This window comes from Rhinopithecus bieti, unplaced genomic scaffold, assembly GCF_001698545.2.
Source record: "Rhinopithecus bieti isolate Rb0 unplaced genomic scaffold, ASM169854v2 scaffold_33937, whole genome shotgun sequence".
In the NCBI taxonomy this organism is placed as follows: Eukaryota; Metazoa; Chordata; class Mammalia; order Primates; family Cercopithecidae; genus Rhinopithecus; species Rhinopithecus bieti.
The window spans coordinates 1,831,060-1,854,828 of NW_016814873.1; the positions used below are offsets into that span (position 1 = coordinate 1,831,060).

General features: G+C 44.7%; 1 protein-coding gene across 2 annotated transcripts in view; it reads right to left on the reverse strand.

Annotated features, from left to right (window-relative positions):
- LOC108515567 (ETS translocation variant 3) overlaps window positions 1–5,854 on the reverse strand; it is a 17,406-nt gene extending 11,552 nt beyond the window's left edge. Inside the window, exons 1-4 of one of the 2 annotated variants that reach the window (XM_017852582.1) lie at window positions 5,584–5,854; window positions 3,577–3,635; window positions 2,739–2,976; window positions 1,382–1,497 (exon numbers count right to left, since the gene is read on the reverse strand). In XM_017852582.1, the coding sequence (XP_017708071.1) occupies window positions 1,382–1,497; window positions 2,739–2,976; window positions 3,577–3,622 (400 nt within the window). In that variant the 5' untranslated portion in view covers window positions 3,623–3,635; window positions 5,584–5,854. The remainder of the gene's footprint in view (window positions 1–1,381; window positions 1,498–2,738; window positions 2,977–3,576; window positions 3,636–5,583) is intronic. The other variant, XM_017852583.1, reaches the window with a different exon arrangement.
- Window positions 5,855–23,769: the final 17,915 nt, after the last annotated feature.

Here is a 23,769-nt window from a genome sequence, read left to right on the forward strand (position 1 = left end):
TTTTTTTTTTTTTTTTTTTTTTTTTTTTTTTTTTAAATGCATGCCCCAGGGACAGGAGGGAGTGGTTACAGAAGGAGAGATGAAACTGTAATGACAGCAGAGTCAAGCTAAAACTGCCCTAACTTGTTGTGTAGTAATTACATATCTGCAATGGATCTCAACATTATGTTCTCTCAGCCACACCCCCACTAATTTTTCAGGTTTCTTCCAGCTTTTCTGAGAAGTTGTATTACTGCATGATCAGCATTCTTTGCCTTAGCATACAAGGCCACAATGACAGAGTACTTACTGATGGACTGGTCAGAAAACAGTTAAATACAATCTACAGTAGTCCTTTCTTATCTGAGGTTTTGCTTTCCACTGTTTTAGTTACCCACAGAGGTCTGAAAACAGGTCTGCACAGTACACAAAGATATTTTGAGAAAGACCACATTCACATAATTTTATTACAGCATATTGTTATAATTTTTCTATTTTATTATTGTCATTAATCTCTTACTGTGCCTCATTTATAAATTCAACTTTATCACAGATACATACGAGTGGGGTTAAGGGAAGAAAAATCATATATAAGAATGGAGTTTGGTACTATCTGTGGTTTGAGAATCTACTAGGGGTCTTAGAGCATATACTGCTCAGATAAAGGGGAACTACTGTATTTTCTTGGGCAGGAGTATGATTTGCATACGGAAAAAAATCACAAACAAAAAACCACACAACAACAAAGTCTTTTGAGAGACTGCTTTCAACATCAAGAGAGAATGTGGGGAGCTGTGATGGAAAGCTATAACTAGGAAAGTCAGGAGGGGAAGCCCTACTGCACTTAACAGGAGAGAAGGTCAAGTAACCCCAGAATCTTTTTCTCTGAGGATTTGCTGGTGCAGATCAAAGACACTGCTTTTCACTGTAAACATGTGAACCTCCCCCTTCTCTGATCAAGGATGCTGTGGTTTTGATGATATTCACTTGATAAGGGAGAGCATGCTAGTTTCACAGAAAATCGGAAGTGTTTGTAGAAACAGGTTCCCATCTATGAAAGAACCATTGGGCTGGGTGTTAAAACTGAGTCCCGAACTTAAAGATCATCACAAACCTATGAAACATCATTCCCAAACAAGACAGTGTAATAGTATCTAGGAGATTACAAACAATATGCAGAAAAGGGAACCAACCAAATAAACCAAAGAAATCTATCTTGATACTGCACAGCCTGTAACTCTATGAGTGAGATGACTTGAGCGAGAACATTGAGGTAATCCAAAGGATCACATTATTTTAGTGTTTCTAAAATCTTCCTAAACATGTTATGTCTTAGATTTGGAGTTTTAAAAATTCTTTTCAATGCAAAATTCATTCCCTACCAAGAGAGTTTGTATCTTACCACTTGACCGAATGTTGATGAACGGGTAGTTGGGCATCACCAGTTTGTTGAAGTTAAATTTATAGGTAAATCTTTTCCCTTTCGTTTTATGAAGGATCCTCTTGTTGTAATAGTATCTGTAAAAACAGGAATGCATGTCAATTTATCTTGTAGCTACTGACAGCTTTCAATACACTTAGGTAGCCACTGAGACCAACAATTCTTGCTCTTAAGTATTACAAAAATCACTACCAATCTTTTGCAGCCTGGCCCTCCAGGTAGATCTAGGAGACCTAAGAGCTTAATTTTCTTACTCAATTTTCAACTCAGCTCCAGTTTTTGCCGAGAGGTTTACAAAGACAACTTCACTTTAAGATTCTGAACACCTATCCTAGCCCCAAACATTTTCTTCTCCATCTCTCTACAATTTCAATTCTATAGTCCATTTCCTTCCGGTTGCACTGCATGTCACTAACTGCTTAGTTTCTCTTTTTGGTCTTGCCCAGGTGGGGGCAGACAAGTCACTAAGCAGACCTGATGTGGTTAGTCTGGAGGCCTAAGCTCAAAAGATAGACAAAGGAATGTAGAACTGGTTTATGGTGGCAGGTCAAACAATGGCATGCCCTGATCTGGAAAACAGCAGCTAGTGTGGCCTGCTTCACCTTCAAAGACTCAAAGGGATGTGAAAGAATACAGCAAAGCCACTGCACAGATTGTACATTTCAGGACAGGAGAACTTTAATTATCTGGAACCTTTAGTCTTACATCTATGCAGTAGCAGAGGTCATAAACTACCTTCTAGCCCCTTGAGGGCTAACGGGCTATGAAATTTAAGACCGACAAGGGGAAAAAAGAACCTGAGAAAACTTATAGTGATCAATCTTTAGACATGTTGCAGCAGACTATGGACAACTTGAGCTCACAGACACAGTTCCTGAATAGATAGGTCAGTATCATTGAATCTTCCTCCCGTGACTTGCTTCATCCTTTTCTAAGTTTCTTCCAGGAGAGCCCAAAGAAAGAAATTCTGACAGATTCTAATAGAGAAGTCTAAATTAATCTTTTGGATTATAAATGAGCTCCAATCCATGCTTCACCATATACTCTCGCCCACTACAGAGCAGAATCGGCTGTCTGTCAGGATCCAGTGCCAGCCACATTGGAATCCCCTCCTACATATAACCAAAGATACGCCTTTTCTCCTCCTGTGCCTATGCTACTCACATTCAACAGCTCTTCTACTCCCACTTTAAAGTGACACATTATTCACTAAGATAGTGTAGTCTTTTATTACCTGATACCCTTTTATCTAGCATTCACCAAACAGCTTAGTCTCCTTCCAATCTGTTAACACAGATTTGAGAATCCTTTCCCTTACCTGAGGGCCCGGCTCAGCTTGTCATAATTCATCTGTGGTTTACATTTCCTGCGGCCCCAGAGGCGGGCCACCTCATCTGGATCCTTGATGACAAATTCCCCGTACTCTCCCTGCTGCCAGGCGATGACATGGCGGAACTCTTCCTTCTGCAGCAGCTCCAGGATGAAGTGCCACAGCTGGATCTGCCGGGAGCCTGGGGACGACTCTGTTTTGTAGGCCCAATCAGGAAACTGATACCCTTTCATGTGAGAAGGTCAAGATTAAGCTAGTTAAGAGCTAGGTACATACATACCAGCAACCCCAACTGCACATTCCACTGCTCTGAATCTAGAGTGCTTTGCAAACATGCTGTAAGTACTCTCAGTCAGCTGGGCCTAACCACAATGGGGAGAGGAAAGCAGAGAGAAGTCACCTATCCTTGTGGCAATCATTAAATCTGATAAGAGTTGGGCAGCAGCAACCAGATGTCCTAATCTTACCATTTCATACATTACTAAATCTCACACCTACTTTCTATGAGGACATGAAAGTGCTAAAGGGAACAAACAGGAAAGATAAACTAATGTTTTAGGAAAATACAGCTGAAAATTCCTTTTCCCTAAGGTTGGAACTGTGTCTCTAACAGCAAAGAGACTCTAAAGCTTGGGATATGGGTGTGGTGACCAGACATGTTAAATATACATCCATAGGAAACAAGCCTACAACTGTCCTGCCAGTATCCACCTAGCCAAGAGGCTGTCAGTCATGGTCTGACATTTGTGAACAGAGCTCAAGTTGAGAGAACAGGAACCACTGAGGGACCTTCCAGGTACATCAGAGATGATTAACTTCTGCTCACCTCCACCTCCTTCTGGCTTTTCCACGATGCTACAGCCGGCTTTCATTTTCACCCTCCTGCTGAGAGACACAAGCCACACAATTACTCTAAGATGCTATTTTATTTAGTATCCTGTCAAAGTTTTCTGGCAGTCTTTCCCCAAACTTCCTTTCCCCTGTTCTTTCCTTATGCAACTCTCTTTCTTTCAAACATGTCACCTCCAAACTGCTACTCCCCAAATTATCAAATGATGGGCCTCAGGTCATCAGCTTCAAAAGTCGTAATTATCTCTCACCTGACTTTAAACCACAAAGTGTAAACACTATCTTTAATATTTGCTTTCCTCCTCCTGACCAACCCTTCAAATGTACGAAAATAAAAATAAAAAAGGAGGGTACAGTGAAATGGGTCCAAAAATGCAGCCCAAACAAGTCAAACAGTTTGTCTTCTATTACTAGACAAGCCCACATGCCAAGATACACAAGCCTGAGTTCACCCAGATGTACCAGTTTAAAGGGTGAAAAAAACCCAAATCCATCTGATTCCCACTCAAGAATGAACATCTGATTTTGATTTATTTTGCTGAATTATGTGAGATGGGAGAAGGAAGATTCTTCCCAGTCAGAAACTGCTCCCTCCTCCTTGAAAAATACCCTGGGATATAGGAAGTAAACACATTATATGTACACTTACTCTATACAAAAAACACACACAAACTCCTAAAAGTTTTGAGAAAATTATACATTTTCTCCATTTAACAGGAAGGGGTGAAAAGCAGGCATTTCTGAAGCCCTTCTGGCCAGTGAGTGGAGGGAGTCTTGCTGCGATTTGAATTCATTCCATCCAGATTTACAGTTCCTCAATAAATTTCCTGTTCCTCCCAGCAAGCAGCTTTGTGTCAATCACTTAGCAAAAAGGAGGGAGGGGTGAAACTGCCAGAGGGACATGGAGGCAGGAGAGAGCAGATCTACCCTCGCAGTTCCCCAGGGTGGATGACAGGCCCTTAGCATCCACATTAGCAGGAATCGAGAGAATGCAGGTGCCTAAGTGGCCCCCGGGTAGGGACAAATTCCTTATCTTGGAAATCTCACCTAACCTAGGATTCCTCTAGATCTTTTGAATATTTTTTCTCACCAAACACATTAAGGAGACCAGCCAGTGTCAGTCTACAGAACTACTAGCGGCCGAGGACAAGATAAACATCCCAAAGGAAGGAGAAGACAGACAAGGAAAACACACACACACACACACACACACACACACACACACGAGATATACAATAACAAGGCACCGGGGCTGAGGCAGGAGCTTCCTCTTCCATCTTAGTGACAATGAGGGAGGAAAAACACGAATTTCCCCACTGCTCCAGGAAGCTGCCCTGGACTCTTAACTCCTAGGATGTGCTGTCGGATCGTGAGGCCTTTTACCCTGTCACAGAACTCCCTCCAACCATCACGACTCTGAGGTTCAAATCCCGTTGCAACAATGACCTGACAAGGAAGCCCTCTCTTGACACTCCAGCTCTCCAATTTTCCCCATAAAAGTCCCTTTCCCAGGAGCCCTGAGGCGCCTCTGCACGCCTTTCGCATATTCACTGCAAGGACACTTCATCCAAGCAGGGCCACTCGTCTCAACTCTGCAAACCACAGGACCCCTGCCCTTCCTCTGATCGCGACCACTCCCCGAAGAGTGAGGCATGCACAGTCTGGCGCTGCGGATTTCCCGCAGCAGCTCCGGGTCCTGGCTTCCACAGCCCCCAGAACCTCCTTGCCATTCACCTCCCGGGCTGGACCTCCCTTAACCGTGGCCTCAGGGCTGCGCGGGGCCACCGCATGAACGCTGACCTGGGTCCCTGTCGCCCCTCAGACAGACACGGGCTCCCACCCTCCCCCGCCCCCCGTACTGGGTGAGGCCCAGCTGGTTGGGTACGCGGCCCGGCGGCCGGCCCCGATCCCAGGGACGCCATCCCCGCCGGGATCCCAGATCCGACCCAGACGGCCCGGCGGCCGAGGCGAGGCCGGGGCTCACCTCTTCCCGGCACGGTCCGTCTTCAGTCCGGTCTCCTCCGCGGCGTCTCCGGCTCCTCCTCATCCACCCCAGCAGGAAGTGACCTTCTCGGCTGCTGTCGTCACTTCCATCCTCAGCAGAAAGGGCGGGGGAGGAGGAGGCGCCCTCCCGCCGGTTCCCAGCCTCACCTCGCCGCACCCAGCCGCGTCTCCCTTTCCTTTCTCCTTTCAGCAGACGCCGACTTCCGCCCGCACTCCGCCCCCTGCGCGCTCCTCCCGACACGCATCCCGCGCATCCGCCCCGGCGTGGCCCGTGCGTCACGCTGCGGGGGCACGTTACGCACGCTCGTGGCGGGCCGGCTGGCTGCTGGGCCAGGGTCCTGCAGACGCTGGGGGGTGACGCGGCGCGAGAGGGCGCTGGGCTGGTACATGCTTCCCCCGCGAGTTCCGCGCAGTGAGGCAGAACGGAATTTGCGGGGCGAGGCGCTGCCCCGGGGTCCCACCTCCCGAGGGGAGGGGACCTTGCAGACCCCACAGGAAGGCCCAGGCGCCAGGAAACAGTCTCTCCCACACAACAGAGAGGCGGCCAGTCTCTCTTCAGAAAAGGGCCCTGCGACCTCCCAGAGAGGGGATCCCTCACAATGGGAAGACGGGACCCGCAGACTTAAGACGCAGTTCCCTACCTTTTAAGAAAGGGCCCTTTCATATGCGTATGAAAGAAACCGCAAAGCTTTCTCTGAAACACGTCGCTTTGGCATTTCCTCCCTGGGAAGACTGGGGAGCATGACCGCTTTCCCGCTAGTTCCCACCCTACAGCATTTAGTCTTAAGTTCGTCCCAGTCTAAGCAGCTTGCAAGTCCTCTCCCTAAGTCATTAAAACTCGTGTCCCCTTTTTCTTTTACCTTTTGTTCCTGCTCGGGCAATTACAAATATCTGTCCAAAGCATGTTTTTTTCTTTCTTTCAAGGCTAATTAAGGATAAAGAATCTCAAGCAGTTCAGCTTTATCTCCAGTCCCACCCCCGTAAATCTTAGTGGTGTCCAGGCATAGTTTCACTCCAGAGGCAGAAGAAAGGGAGGAGTGAGGATCAGTGAAGGTTAAAGAATTTAGAATACGAGCGTGGGGGAGGTGAAGAAGAGAGATGGGATTGAAGGAGAATTAAAGATCAATTTTGATCAAATGGATCAAAACTTTGTTTTGTACCTCTACTCTAGTAAGACTTTTGCGCCGTGTCTGCCACATGGGACTTGGAAATATTAGTTGTTACAAAAATTGCTTCCAGTTTTGAATGTGCTACTAGTCATTGTCTAACTTTTGATAAATTAACTAGTAAATTGGCTCCCTCTGGCCTAAAATTACCTTACCTGTTTTTTGAAAAAGATAGCATTGTTTTATCCTTTCTAGTTAGAAATTTCTACTCTGTAGGTGAATAAGGAGTGGAACTTCAACACCATAGAGAGGGTTACCAATATCTGCAACTAGTCCATTAGCTCTTTGTAGGAACTGTCTATATATTCTTTGCATCTTCTGCATAGTACCTAGAACAGCAACTTACATGTAGATATCAGATGTTTGCTAGAACATTCCTTTAAAATAATGGAGTTTAGCTAAATGGAAATTAAGTCCTTGTGCCTTCATCTACTAGCTTTGTGACCTTAGTTAAGTGACTTCTCTGTGTCAGTTCCTCATCTATGTGAACATAATACCTATAGTATCTACTCGTGATTGTTAGATGTGTTAATACATGTAGAGTGGTTAGAACGGAGAATGGTATATTTTAAATATGGCAGATGAAAAATGTTGGCAAAGATAATAATCATAACAATCATTCTTATGAGAATTCTCAATTTCCCATACCACCCATGCAAATCTTAGTAATTGTTACAACTCAGAAACCAGGGTGATCGGGAATGAGTAGTTTCTTCTGAAAGTCTGAAATTGCTCATCTTTGGCTCATAGCTCAAGTGGTTATGGTTAGAGCCAGCACGGTTGACTCCAAGAATTCTGTGCTCTACAAAGGGCCGGGAGTCGGAGTATAGGGACTCTTTCTGCATATTTTTACTCAAGCCAGACTCCTAGGGTTCTCTGCTGATGCTTCTCTAATTAACGTCACAAAAGATGTCTTGAGTAAATACAATTAACAGAGATAAACAAGTCTCTACCTGGCTGGAGTCTAAATTGATATATTGAGAAATGTTTATATTCCAGCAGAACTCAACAGTTTTTACATTAAGAATCTAATCACTGACCTGAAACTCAAGAGGTGAATTTGGGTTTGATGAAGGAAACTGGAAATTCCTTAATAATTAGTGGGTCTGAATAAATGAGTTGTGGCTGAGATCCTCTCCTGTGGTGGTAGGATCTGGGGACATTTGGATGGCTAGGGATTTCTGGCCCAGCACACCTAGGGCCCCTATCCACTGTTTCCTTCACCATGGCACTGCTGCCTTCTCCATCTGCTGCAAACAGGTTTTCAAAACGTGGAGACTTTTCATGTTCCTGAAATAGGGAGAGCATGAGCTTTCTGAAAAGCGTGGGGGTGGAAACACTTAAGACACTTAGCATGAAAGTCAAGAAAGGTTGTAATCTCTCTTGAATTTCCACTTGCTCAAAGCTGTCTTTGTCCACTTGACATTACCTTCCTACCCTCTTCCCACCCATCTTTACAATTGTTCCATGTGTCTAGGATAAGTTCCTGTTCTAAATCTCATGCTCTCAATTCCACTGTCACCACAACACAGCCATTTCATTGCTTCTTAAAAAAAGAGAAAGGAAATAATTTTTTAAAGTATTTTCTTCGGAAAAACCCTTTCTGGATTGTTGTGTGTGAGTGTGTGTGTTTCTTCCCTGGCTTGTGCTTCTTTATTGCCCCCATTTTCATTTATATTCTCCACACCCTGAACTAATCTGGGCATGTATATGATGTAAATGCTTTCCTCTCTACTCTTGTAGTAGATGACTGTCTTGTTCTACCATCTGTGTGTCACAGAAGTATTTGTTCTTGCTAGTGTGTTTGTCTCAGATTGCAGGCCCTCAGGGGGGGTTGCAGCCACAGTCAGTAGGTCCCCACACTGCCTAGAGTAGTTCCCTGTCATCATTTGAGATGTCTAATGATAATTTCCTTCTCTGCTATCATGTATGCTGATGTGCTGATGCTGATGAGACTAGCTTCTGTCTCCTCCCTTAGTCTTCACTAAGTCTCCCAGTTAAAAGCTAGTGACCTCTTAACCCCAGTTTGTTTTCACTAAACTTGGATTCAGAAGACCTGAGTTTCAGTCCCAGTTCTGTCCTTTGCTAACTCTATTCTCTGACAAGTCACTGACCTCTGAGGTCCAGCCTTCTCATCTCTAAAAGGGGATGCTACTGGTGTCCCTGATAAGGACAGAAATGTAATAGCAGCTGTGGAGCACTTGTAAACTCTGAAACCCTTTACAAAGCTCAAGGATGCGGATTACGCTTGCTGCCATCCCAGACCTCGCACTGTTCTTTAGTATCAACAATTCAAACTTTACAGCAATTTACACCTCATTTCACAAACTTTGAGTGGAGATTTAATGTTTTAGATTTGGGTAGGACTCTAATTCTCAGGACAAAATTCTTTTTTATAATTTAAGTTCCGGAGTTTCTTATCTAGGCACTATTTTATGAGGCGTAGCTTGAGGTAATACATTGTAATCACTCTGTGCTTCAGTTTCCCCATTCCAGAAAATGACCATAATAAGGATTTCCAGAAGGAAAAATAGTGTAACATGAAAACATTATTGATGAAGTAAAAGAGTGAAGGGCAAATATGAAATTGATTTATTCTCACCCTTTGTGACTCAGTTTCCCCTTCATTAAAGTGAAGATAAATTCTTACAAGAAAGAAAACTTTATTATTTGCATTTTACCACATTGGACTCCAGTAGCTCATAAGATCTTGTGTTTTGGTTTATTTTTCCCATCAACTCAAGGTTGTTGTGAGGATAGAGGAATTAATGTCAGTAACATGATTGGGGATCCCCAGACTAAAGGTTAAGTGAGTCCAAAGCAGAAGTAACTTTGCCCAAAGTTACAGCTCAACCAGAAGGAGCAGAGAGTCTGGCTGTTTATGTAGCAGTGACTTGGGGACTCAAGGACTCTCCCCAATTCCACGTCCATGGTAGTCCACAAATACCCCTTCCTCTCACTTCCCTTTTTCAGGTGTTGGTTCCCCTCTCTAAAATCAGTGCAATGGAGAGGGTAGTGAAAGATCACGAAGGAACAGAATGGGAGACAGGATTAACATGAGGAAATGACCATTTAAGCTATTTTGCTGACCCTCCCACCCCTACCCCTGCCTTCCCGCTGGCAGCCCAGGAGAAAGATTCCCCTGACCAAATGTGACTACCAGAATCTATATATTTCTGAAGGCTTACTTATTCCAGGAAGCCTGCTAAGTTAATTGGAGCGGAGAGCTAGCTTCTTCTGGTCTTAACCTATCTAGGGTGTGTTTTCCAAGGCCTGGCATTTTTCCCCACACTGACAATACCAGAAACTTTGACCTGTTTACCACATAAACCTTTTTGCTTTCTTTTGTATTTATTCACTGTTCATATCCGGCTCTCATTGTGTTTTCCTTATGACTGTCCATATCATTTGTCATCCTAAGAGGGCAGAGGCTGTGCCTATCATTATATAGTGACCAATAAAAATGAGAATCACTGTGCTAGAGACATAGGGATCATAGTCTAACAAATGCCAGTAATGGTTGTAATGAACAGTGGAGTGAGTCCTCAAATCAAGTTAATTAAGACTATCTCTTTAAGAATATTTTAGAATAACTTTGCTTTAATAATTACCCATGTATTTATGGACTTGTAGAATCTTAGAGATGGAGCAAATGTCAGAGGTCATCTATCTCATCCTGTCATGCAGTTGCCATCAGCCTTTCCTCGAAGTCTCATGATGATGTCATTACTTTGCCCAAAACTAGTCAGTGTTTTTCATCATAAAATATATCTACAAAGAGTATATAAAAATGTATATGGATCAGTTGAAGGAAAATAATAAAACACTTCAGTACCTATCACTCAGGCAAATAATCAAAATTAGCATGGCCCAAAGTCTTCTTTTGCCTCTCTTGGATTTCATCCAAGTTCAATGCTTAGATCACCCTAATCTGAGAATGTTCTTATATGGAGCTGAAATGTGTTCTGTGGACTCTACACATGACTCCTGCTGTGGTGCTGTGATTACATTTAATGTAATTAAATTTGATGTTTCTTCCATGTGACAATCCATCAACTATTTGAAGGCAGGTATTATGCCAGAGTTGCCAGAAGAAACATCCTCATCCTTAGTTCCTTTCCTCTTCTAATGTGGCTTCCATAGCCAAACACAATCCTCCACAGACCTGGTCTGACTAGCAAAGTATAGAGTGAAACTCTTCCCTCCTTGATCCGGACATTTTTTTTTTTCTTTTTTTTTTTTTAAGATGGCCTTGGACAGGATTGACTGTTTCAGAGATGATAGTACACTGCCGAATTGATAGTCAAACTCCTCATGGTTTTCTTATAAGGACTATTAATCCAAGTGTCTTCTGTTAAGTAGTTTTTAAACCTAAATGCAAGACTTTACATCAATTACATTAATTCCATTAATTCCTGTTAATTTTATTTTGTTAGTTTTGTCTGTTATTCACTCTAGCCTGTCTATATCATCTTAATTTATTGCAATGTATGATTGTAATAAATTATTTAATAAATTAAATAATTGTAATAAATAAATAATTTATTACAAATTGTATAATTTGATAGACTACTTGGAGCAAGCATGAAAACAACTTCTATGGAACACATTCAAACACCAGTGTTAAATTATCCCAAACACAATCAAATATTTTCAGAATGTTTCAGAAGTCACTGCAGGATGGTGCAGTGTCTCATGCATTATTGCGCCTTTGATCTGTGGGATGCCAGTCACTCGTGTTGCAGGTAATGAGATTCCAAATAGCAGAGTGCTTAGTGCATGAAACTCTGGCAGAGAGTTAAAGCCACTGTGGAAAGCAGAGAACATCAAAGTAAGCTAGTCATTATGTTGGCAGTGGGGAGAGGGGAGTGGGAGTTCATGTACAGTAGTTAGAAGTCATAAGGAACTGGGAATCTATCATATTTTGGCATCAATTCAGAAGGCGGAACTTCTAGATACATGTGTTGCCAGGATATATTTCTCTCAACAATAGATTATTGTAATGGGCTTGGCTAATGTGCCTGCATTAATGTGTGAGGACCGGCTTCGTTGGCACAATTTTTAAAAACTCGCCATCATGATAGCAACAGTTCTTGATTTCATAGCAAAAAGTTGGGCTGCCAATACTTTAAGGAAAGAAGAAAAACTCAAAACTTGTGAGGAAAACGCCCTAGCATGCACCTCCTTCCCCTGACACTTAGGAAAGCACCTGGGGCACAGAGAACAGGCACTGCAGAAGCACAAACACACACAAGTGCCATCTTGTCCAACTTCTCCATTATGCAGATGCTGGTTGCAGACCAAGTCTTCTCCTGCCCCTGCATGCCAGTCTGGTCCAGAACAGCACTAGTTTCTCTTAAGTTCTTTCTGGAAAATATTTTGCCCTGAGACTGCTCCTAAAGCCTTGAAACACACATTGAACCTGAATATTTTAATTGAACCTCATTACTTGAACTGTGTGTGTGAGGCATGGGTCCCTTGGGTCTGAAATAAGGCTAGAGAAGACTCAACTCTCAGTTACACAGTTTATCTCATGGTGCCAAAATACACTGCCGCTGGGAACTCAGTTACTTGTGGGAACTCAGTTACTTGTGGTAACTGATTTTTTGCCTCCCCTGCTTCTCATTTACTCCACATAATTTGCACCTTATCTGCCTGAGTCCTCTCAACTTGATGCCAAGGGAGAAGTAGGAATTCAATGCAAATTATGAGAATCTCTAACATTAGGAGGGTAGCCAGAATCTGGGAAACAACCAACTCAGTTACTCGCCCTCAAAACCAGTGACACTAATTAGTTAGGTGCTTGGTTCTTCCCTATTCTGTAGAACATGGAAGGTCAGATATGTGGGGTTTCGTGGAGCAAAAGTGACTCATACTAGAATCCAGCAGTGCTTTGTGTGGATTTGTGATTTGCTTCCTGAAATTCCACAGAACTGAAATCAAACACCATTTCAAACAGTTCAATCTTAGAGTTACTCGTGTATCTTTATTTCTCAGTTGAAGTTGCTCTGAGCATATCAGAGCATTATGGGTCTATTGGCCAAGTTCACTAAGATCATTCTTTTTTTTTTTTGAGACAGGGTCTTACTCTGTTGCTCAGGCTGGAGTTCAGTGGCATGATCTCAGCTCACTGTAGCCTCGACATCCTGGGCTCAAGCCATCTTCCGACCTCAGCCTTCTGAGTAGTTGGGACTACAGGCATGCACCACTCACAACTACATCTGGAGATATATATATATATATTTTTGTAGAAACGAGATCTCACTGTGTTGTCCAGGCTGGTCTTAAACTTCTGGGCTCAAACAGTTCCCCCCTCCTCGGCGTCCTAAAGTGTTGGGATATAGGTGTGAGCCACTGTGCCCAGCCAAAATTATTCTTTATTAGAATAGAAATGGCTTGGTGATATAAATACTTGCTGACATACCACCTTTGCTAGTACCAACAGAACAGAAGGGCTGCCCAGTTCTGAAAGATGTTTTTCTAGAAAATGCAATAACTCCTTAGATTTGTATAATTATATTTTTCAAAGCATTTTGAAAACTTTAATTATTAATTCATCCATTATTATTTATTCATTCCAGAAAAATTCATACAGCAGCTACTGTGTGCCATTCACTATGCCAGATTTTGGGGAGACAAAGCTTACAGAATTTGGTTTCCTCTTATTATAATAACAGTTCTATTAGCAATACTCCCTGCAATCATTTAAGGTGTGAACCATAGCTTTAAATAAGTTAAATATTAAAGGTGTTCATATATTATGCAAGCCAAAACATATGAACAGAGTAAAATATGAACTGAGTTTAATGTAATCAAATATAACACAAACAGGTTTATCTAGTTCATTGAATTCTATTTGTGCATTCTTTTAACAGATATTGGTTGAGCACCTACTATGAATCAGGCACAGTGCTTTGCTGGGGGTACACAGATGATTTTAACACTGGTCTCCGCTTCAAAAAGCTAATGGGAGAGGTAGACCCATAAGCAGACAAATATGACCCAACGTGGGAGCAGAGTGCAACAGTTTGTTAACCTACCCAGTAGTCATTTCCAACCCTTTCTGGCTACCAGAGCCCTCTTCCCATTGTAAAAATGAGAATACTTTCCCAGCTTTCCTTGTAACCAGGAAAAGGGCAGATTACCAAATCCTGTTCAGTCTACTGGAAGGATTTTAGCAAAGATTTTTCACCTGAGAACAGAGAGGAACTCCTATCCCCGAATCTCCTTCTGTTATGGGCTGAATCGTATTCTCTTAGAATTCGTTATATTCAAGTCCTAACTCCCGGGACCTCAGAATGTGACTGTATTTGGAAATAAGGTCTGTAAAGAGGTAATGAGGTTAAAATAAGGCCATTAGGGTGGACCTAATCCAGTATGACTGGTGTTCTTATAGGAAGAGGACATTAGAATATGGACATTCAACAGAGGGAAGACCATGTTAGGACACAGTGAGAAGAGGCCATCTGTAAGCCAAGGAGAGAGGTGTCCAAAGGAGCCAATCCTGCCAACACTTTGATCTTGGACTGCTAGCCTCCAGTATTGTGAGAAAATAATATTCCTGTTGCTTAGGTCACCCACTCTAAGGTACTTTGTTATGGCAGCTTTAGCAAGTGAATATACCTTTCCTGGTTTTAAATGTTGTCACGTGAATTGGAACGGCTGCAGCCATCCTGCAGAAGGGCCGAGAGAATTGCAGAGATGCTGACTTAGAACCCTGACATCACTAAGCCAACCCTCAAATCATCTACTTTCAGACTTCTTGTGAAGAGACAATAAGTCCGTATTGTTTCAGTTGCTTTAGGTGTGGGAGTTCTGTTACTCACAACCACAAACATCCTAATTGATATAAGCAAGGATAGAGACATTGTGGTATTGCAGGGACACCAAGAAGAGGTGTCTAGATGAAAATTAAGCTTGGGTTTTTTTAAGATGTTCAGCAATTAACAAAATGAGGAACTGGACAAAGGGCATTTCAGGCGAAGGGGATAATAACAAGAGCAGAGAACACCAGATATGTGAGAGAAACTTAGTTACAAGCCTTTGGGTGCTATAGGAGTTCAAGTGTGGAGCCAAAAGTGGCAAGAAATGAGGCTGCAAAGGTTGGCAGGAACTGGATAGTGGAGTGAGGCCTCAGTTGCTGCTAAGAAGATGTGACTTTTTCCCTATTGGCTTGGTCAGAATTATGTGAATGGAAGATAAATTTAAGGAGTCAAAATTGGAGGCAGGATTCTAACCAGAAATTTTATGAGCATTCAAGAGAGAGGAGGGAACAGAATCAAGGCAGTAGAATAGAAAGAGACAGAGGAATGACTGATACTAGAAAATTCACAAGGCATATTTTGAAGATGCTGCATATCAACATTATTGTGCTGTATGGCAATTAGGTATAAAAGGTAAAGCACTATAATTTATAGTGTAGCTGAGAACAGAAAGCTGAACTTTATCCTGAATGCCACACTATTTTTATAATTTTTAATGCAAACTTTATAAAAATGTACTATCCACTTCCTTGTTTTCTTCCACAGAGTTTACTAGATGTAAACTAACCTTTTCTTGATGACTCATGGTCATCATTATGAAAAAGGGAGGCATGATGGTATAGAGGAAAGGGCAAAATCATGGTGTAGTGGAAAGGAGCTTGCATTAGATATCATGAAATCTGGGTTTATTCCCAGCTTTGCTACTCACTAATCTGTATGGTCATGAAAAAGTCACTGAGCCTCTCTGAGTATTTGTTTCCTCCTTGATTGCCTGTTTCACTGTGTGGGAAAGGGCTTGCTAAAGCCCCGGGCACCATACAATAAGATGTTAGGATACTTTTTCTAAGATGAAGTGACATATAACACAATGCTTGTCTACTTTTGAATCCTATTGTCCTTTGCTCCTAAAGCAAATCTTTGAGGTTGTCTGTCTCTTTGCTCTCAAAATGCTTCCTTCTCTAGAAGGCCTTTCACCCACACCCCACCTTGCTCATCAAGGGCCATGGGCTGGGAAGCCAGAGGTCAAACTTCTTAAATATTTTTTTCCGATGTAACCCAGTAAGGCTCCGTGTGGAGGCTGAAGGACCTGGCTTTGGTTCAATTCGTGTCAGTTATTTTTGGTGCTTAAAGGCCTTTTTCACTTCCGGATTTGGTGCTGCATTCCACAGAATTGAGGGTGTCAGAGCTTAACTTACAGTTAAGCGGGTGTAACTACGGTGCTTTTATACTGCCAAATGAACTGTTCAGTTTTAATCTTTCCTGTTGAATTAGTTCTCTTTTATCTGTCTGTAACCAGTTTTCTATGATATCTTGGACAGGTCTATCCTTGCCACCATCCATACACCATGACATAAATTAAGACAAAAATCTTGACCATAAGTTTTCGACGGAGATTTATTGCATTCCCTCTTTTAAGGATTTAGGGTCCCTGAGTTTCCTCCTCCCTTCCCCTGCAATCTAAAGAAGTCCTTGACAGCATTTTGAGGGGCTTTCAGCCCCACCAACACTGTTTGTGGGAGCCTAGGATATAAGGCTCAGGCATAAGAACATGAGTAGTTCATTTAAATCATAGTAGATAATTACATGAGAAGATGTATAGCATCATGCTTAAAGCCTGGACTTTTGAATTGGACCACTTGAGCTTGGGTGTGTTGCATATCTCTCTGGGTCTCAGTTTCCTCTTCTGTAAAATAAGAGTAATACTTTCTGGCAAGGAGTCAATGTAATAGCACATATAAAGCACTTAGCACAGACCCTGGTACAAAGTAAGTGCCCTTAAATGGAAGGTGACCATATTGGTTAGATAAACCAGCCATGGGAGATAGTAAAGCTTACAGGAGAAGGATCTGGATTCCTACAAACAAAAGGAGAAGATGGAAGTTGTTTGGAGATGGAGAGTAGAGGATCTCAGAAGAAGGTTAGGTGTTTGGGTAGAGTGGGTTCTAGACAACAAGCTAGATTTTGGATTATCCATTGAGGGCAATTTCTGGGTTCTGACCAGGCCAAGTTAGGTCTGGGATGTGGAAATGAGAGATACCTGGGAGACTGAGGTGTTCACTACCTTCTTTGGTGACCTCAACCAAGTATGAAACTTCAGCCACCACATCAAGAAACTCTAGTCTTCATTACCCCAGGTATCCTCTTTTCTCTCTCACACATCTTTCCTTCTGAGTCCCCATGAAGTTACCTTGTGTGATAGGTTAAAGATGGCATAAATTCTTTGACATGCCTCCCTTGAGAGGTGGGATCTATATCCCCTTCTCCTGAATTTTGGCTGGCCTTTGACTGCTTTGGCCAGTAGAATACAGCAGAAGTGACATTGTATGAGTTCTGAGTGTAGACTTTAAGAGGATTTGCAGCTCCCACCTTGCTCTCTTGTAATTCTCTTGAGCTGCTAAGAAGTTTGATTTCCCTACTAGAGAAAGCACATACACAGACCCTGAGACTACATGGAAAGGGGAAAGTAACCAGTTAAGTCCAGCCTTCTCGCCACTTCAGGCAAGGTGGAAGACATGTAAGCAAAGCCATCTTGGGCTGTCCAGCCCAGCTGAGCCACCAACTGAATGTCACTGAGTTAGTCCAGTCAATGCTTCATGGAGCAGAAGAATCACCCAGCTGAGCCTTGCCCAAATTCCTGACCTACAAAATCATAATTTACAATAAACTTCTTCCTGTTTCAGGCAGCTAAAATTTGGGGCAGTTTATTATGTAGCTATAGATAACAGAGCAAAATGACAAAGTAAGGCTTATTTATAGTTTTTTGAGTGGGTACAAGGGAACTTCAGGGATAAAAAGGGCTCCCCATGATCTCCATCAAAGTATTTTCAGAGATAATTATTGGAATGAGGAGTACAATCAATCACATCATTGTTACTAATGAAAGGCCCAACGTTCAATTGACCTGGGAAAGGCAATTGACTAAAACTTACCTCACTCCTATAAGAATGGATTCTACCATTCAAATTATTTCATGTTTAAATGAAAAAAATTAGGAAAATATTTGGAGGGCCTCCTCCCACTGAATAATGGAAGAGGGTAGAAGGAATCTGGGATAAAAGAATTGGAAAGAGGACTGCAGAACAGTTTCTGGAACTTGACAGTTTTGCTTAGAACAAGAGCTCATTTTCCTTCAATCGTAAGTGGAAAAAAAAAAAAAAATCTCTGCCCCAGGTATCTTGGAGGGGCCAGCCATACACACAGCCTGGGGTGGGTAGGCACTATCCTCAAAATTCAGAACCAAACTCAGAAAAACTGAATTTGGAGAAGTTCCTTGCTCAGGAGCTGAAATTCAGATGCCGGCTCTCCTGGCTCTTTTCTGAGGGATTTTCTATTGCATTGTGGTGTTTCCTTCACCCATGTTGCCAAAGACAGAAGTACTTATAAACAGTAATTATCTTGCAGTTCTCTGGAACTCCAATTCTCAGAAGTTCAACCTGCTTCTCAGAGTGGTAACCTTCTGTCATTTTGAGAAGGTGAGAAAGGGCAGGCGTGTTCCATTATCTTTGATGAAGATGGAAACTAAACATGGAGACGTGGGCTTGAACACAGCTCATGCTTCGGAGAGAGGCATATTGATGTGGTGGGCAGAATTTCAAAGGGTTCAGGTGTCTGGCTGCAGGCATTTACCTTCTAGATGGAGATATGGCATCTACTTCCTCTAAGCAGGATCCGAGCAACTGCAATGTAATGCTGCTCCAGAATCAAGGAGAGATGGGGTAGAGAAGGTACTAGCCAAATGTGGTCTTGCAGAGGAGGTGATAGGCATGAGCTGGGAAGGAGGAGTAAGGGAGGATATTCTAGGAGGAAATGCTTTGTGCAGAGTTTCAGAAGCGGAGACAAGCAATGTTCATGTTCAAAACATGATAAGAAAATTGCCTGAGATACAGCACCGGCCCTCGCTGAGGAGGTGGAGAGGTATGATTAGGAAATTGGAGGGAAAGAGTGATTAATCATGAAGGGAGGTCTGCACTCTTTGGGCCTGTTCCTTTCTGTGGATCTCTGGACCTCCAGTAAGAGTCCTTTGGTCTCAAGACTCAGCCTCCAGCTCTTCCCAGTTCCATTTACATTCCTAACTCCCATCTGTATCTCCTGTCTCAGCAGTGATCACCGTAGCACTCACAGTAGCCACCATTTGTGGAGTGCTAGGCACTGCACGAAGCTCTTTCCCTACATTTCTCTTTTGACCCTCCTGGAAGCACTAAAAGGGGGTCTGCACTTTATAGATGAGGAGTTGGTGAGACTGAGACAGAGCTGGGAGTAGGTTGAGAAAGATTTGGTAACTTGCCCCACGAATCCCTCATCACTCATAAGCGGCAGAGCCAGGAAGGAGCCCAGGCTGTTCGACATCAGGCTGTGTTTTCACTGTAATCTATGTGGGCTTTGGCTTTGTGGATATATGCAGGGCCAGCTACGTAATGCGTGGGTCCTAGTGCAAAATAAAAATCTGGGGTCCCCTGTTCAAAAATTATTAAGAATTTCAAGATGAAGACAGTAAGCACAGATCTGAGTGCAGGACCTTGTATGATTGTATGGATTGCTAGCACATGAGGCTGGGCCTGATTGTGTCGGTCACTGCAAGACGTGGGAGGGTCAGACACAGTGGGCTCAGTGCTGTCAGCAGCCCCTTATACCCCAGCCCCACTATCGGCTCCCCTCTCCTTCCTTCTGGTAAATCTCTCAGCACTCTCCTATATGGAGGATAGAAAGGAAGGAAGGCCAAGGAATGGGTACTGCCAGTGGGGAGGGGTGGGCACAGCAGCCCTTTGGCTGATCTGTCTTCAAAGGACCCACAGTCCCAGAAGCCTAGCAGGGAGCTGCCTTCAGCTCATGTTTATGCTGCATTCACGGTAACATATTGCATAGATATGCATCCATATAATAAGATATGAGCATGATTAATAATCTGGGAATTCCTGGCTCTGCAATGCCCTTTAAGTCTCTATTTATCTAAGGTGACTGAATGCTAGCACTCTGCTAAGTGTTAAGAGGAGGAGGCAAAATAACTAAACGGAAAGTCAAGGTTCTTGCCCTCAAAGAATTTTTGCACTCTGACTGGGGACACGAGATTTCTAAACATTAAATAATTAGAAGATAAAGCCAAATAATACATAATTACACTGTCAATTAAATATGACCAAGTGCCAAAATATATGTCACTTGCTGAGTGCTGTCTGAAGGAAGAGAAGCCAGGGTTGGCTTGAACAGCATGCAGGCAGGGCTTTGTGAGAAGGTGGTATTTTAACTGGGTCTTGAGCAGTGGGTAGGAATTGGAAAGGGGGATGGGGCAGTTCAGAGGTGGTGTGTAGACTGGGTGGGAGTTTTAACAAAGCAAGAAGGCAGAACACAGGGTGATTGCATGGATCTGGGAGGTGACTAGATGGGCTGAGCTGAGGGTGGATACTGGGCAAAAGAGAGAACTCTGGAGTCAGATAGACTCAGGTTTAAGTCTGGCTCTGCAGGGAACTAGCTGCCCAACCTTTCACATTACTTAACCTTTCTGATCTTCAGTTTCCTCAAAATATAATAGTATTTGCCATTCAGGGTTGTTCTAAGGATTAAATGCAAGTAAAGCAATCAACTTAGAGCCAGGCACAAAGTATGTTAAAAAAAGTTAGCTATTTACAATTATTTTGCAGATAAAATTCCACTGGTGAGTAGGATCAGATTATAAAACAACTATCTTGCATGAAATCCTGGCTCCAATCCTTATTAGGTGGGCTAGCTTGGACAACGTATTTGACCTCTCTGAGCTTCAGTTTCTTCATCTGAAAATAAGGATGATAAGTCACCTCCACTGTGGGGGTTGTTGAAAAGATTAAATGATACTATACGTATAAAACATTTAGGACAGGCATTGGTACATAATGAGCGCTAATAAATGTTAGGTGTTATGACAGCCAATCCTCCCCAAATGCAGCAAGGTTTTTTTTTTTTTTTTTTTTTTTTTTTATCATTCCCATATTGTTGTTGAGGAAACAAAGGCTCAGAGGTTGAGGAACTTGTCCAAGGCCACCCAGCCAGTCCCCGGAGAGCCACAGCTCCATTCCTTCCACAAAGGAGAAACAGAAACAATCCAGCCTGCCTTCCTCAGCCTCCAAATTGAAATCCATCCCTGTGGTTGCCAGAGCCCTCTGTGCTTCTAGAATAGCGCTTATTACAGCCTGACTTATGCTCTGATGAGTCCCTCCAGGGCAAGGCTGGTGTCTTACTCATCTTTTGTGTATCAGCACCTGACATCAGCCAGCCCCTGGAAGGTGCTCGGAAATGTTTGTTGACTTGAAATGAAATGAGGTGATTGGGGTCAGAGCCCCGGCAAAGGCAGGGCTTGATATGAGCCTGTATCTGATGTGTCAGAGGAAAGAGTCAAAGATGTCTGCAAGGTTTTGAGTCTGGGTGACAGGAAAATGGTAGAGCTGTTGGCAGAGAATGGGAAGCTGGGAGAAGCAGATGGCCTGGGTTTGAGAAGAAAGTGGGGGGAGGGGTCATGCAAAGTTCAGATCCAGACAGGTTTTGATGGAGAGATGTAATCAGGATTCTGTACTGTAAACATCCACCTGGCAGTTCCCCACCCTGGCCTGTGTGCTGGCTTGTGACCTGACATTCAGGTCCCTGCCCTGGAGTTGCTCCTAATGGGAGAGACCTGAGCCACACCCAGGAAACCACAGTGCTTGGAACACTTACACAGCCACCTATCAACGCCCAGAACACAAAGAGTATTTGGTTATGGCGGTGAGGATGAAGAGCCCTGGAGTGAGTTGTGGGGAGGGTCAGTCTAGGAGAGCTTCTTGGAGGAGGAAGAGAAGGAGGCTTGGCTTTGGCCAGGAAGGGAGAATTAGCAGCATAGGAAGGGATGAGAATGAGGGAAGATGGGGCTTCCTGCCCTTGGCTGGGATTCTGGGCATGGTCCCCTAATCCATCAGCAGGAGTGCTGGAAGAGGAGTAGATCACAGCTGCTGCGAGGGGCCTGTGATGAGATCTCTAGGGAAACGAGGACAAGAATAACCATTCTAATGCCCAGGATGGCTCCATAGCTCAGCTGCTTTCTTATCTCCGTGCCATGTGGACACCTCGCACTCCCAGCCCCTTGTTCATCCATTTCCCTCCTTCCCACGCCCTCAGGCTGTGGGAGGAGAGCACTGCCACCTCCCAGCTGTGTGTGGGGGCAGTGGGCCTGGCCACCTGTCTCCTCCTTCACCTCGGCCCCATCAGGGTCCCTTCCTCCTGAGCTGGCAGGGCCCACTCTGTTCCTGACAGACAAATCAGCAGCCTTCCCTGTCTCCCACCACCCCTCTCCCTGTGCTCTACCCCCAGCCCTCACCCTCTCCCCTGAGCTGACTGAGCAGTAAAACCCTGATAGGAAGAATGCAGGGGTGAATGCCCTCTTGGGCTTCTGGCTCCCCTGTCTCATCCCCTGGTATCCCCGAGACCCCTCCCTCACCTCCCAGCTCCTCCTCCTTGGTGGCCACAGCCCCAGTCCTTCCCTCGAGTTCCCTCAGGCCTGCCCTCCACCCCTACCCACCTCTGCCTGCAGGAGGGCACAGCAGCACTCCTGCCCTGGCCTGGGCAGCCCTGTCCTTGGGGGCAGGGCAGCTCAGCTTTTGGGATTTCCCCAGCCTACAGCCAGAAGGAAGTCTGACTTGGAGAGGGGAAACCTTACTCTTTGGCCTCTGTCCAGCTCCTGACAAGACCAAAGTTCAGGGCGGAGCTGGTTTCCCTGGTCAGCTGGGGACTCCCACTGACCTCTACTTATCAGGATTCAGGGTTTAGGTCTCTGAGCCTGGAGAGCAGGTCAGGGGCTGGGGAACGAGGGGGAGGAGAGTGAGAGCTGGAGGGCAGTGTGGTGAAGGAGCTGCTGTGCTAAGGACCCTGCCCACTTCCCCCAGGCCTAGCCTTTCCTGTCCCTGAACCCTGCTGAGTGGTGGGGCGGGGGCTCTCAGGACTGTCTCCCCCTCCTGAACTGGGCATGTGTGCAGGTGGGCGTGGCCGGCTTCACAGTGTCCGCATCCTCAGGGCTGATAAGGGGCCTGCAGCAGCACCACCCTCTCCACCCTCTGGGGAACCCAGTTGTGGCTCTGGAGAAGAGCGGGTTTGGGGCACAGTGCACCCGTGGTCTCATTTCGAGACATACAGGGGCGGGAAAGGAGGGTGGCTGGAAGCTGGTCTTCACTGGTGCCTCAGTTTCCCCTTCCCTGAGGCTATTCCTGTGGGAAAGTGATAAATCCTATGAATGGGGTGGTGGAGGAACGGCCTGCTTTTCCAGGGGCTCTGGCCCAGCAAAGTCTTCACAGTCAACACGAGCTCCTCTGTCTCCTCGCTGAGTCTCTCCTCTGCCCTTACCCCTGGTTGCCCTGTTCACAGGCTCCAAATGGGCCCCTGGGGACCGCTCAGCAGCCAACACAACAGGGAACGAGCAAGAGCCGGCCTCCAGGGAGGACGGGCAGATAGCACTGGCGACTCTGCACATTCCACACCCCGCCCATCCTGCCCCCTGGCCACCTTTCCGTCCTCTGTCCCTCAGACCCAGGCTGGCAGCCCTTTTTCAGGACTCTTCTTGGGTGCTGGGCTCTCCCGCCCCATACTCAGGGCAGAGGGAAGAGAGAGAAACTGAGGCAAAAGGGGGCAAGCCCGGGTGGGAAACACTGGGTGGACTGGAGTCAAGGTCCGAGTCGCGTAGGGGCAACACTCCAGAGCCCAGGACCGGGAGTTTCTGCGGAGGGAGAAGCTGTGCAAGGGGCCGACGCCCCCTGGTGGAAAGTGTTGTAGCGACAGCCACCCCAAGCTGAGTCGCCCAGACGCGGGCTGTCTTTCCCGGACAGTTGGGGGTAGTATTAGTAGAGTCCAGAGGAGGGAGGAGTACAGCCCTGCACAGAGTCCAGGCAGGGCTCAGTTTCAAAATAAAAAGAAAAGAGTTAGATTTAAGAAGGACTGTCCAGGAGCCCTTTTCTATTCTGGTGCCCCTTGGGTAGATTCCTCTACCCTGTGCATCTCATTTTCTTATCTGTCCAGCGAGTGGCAGGT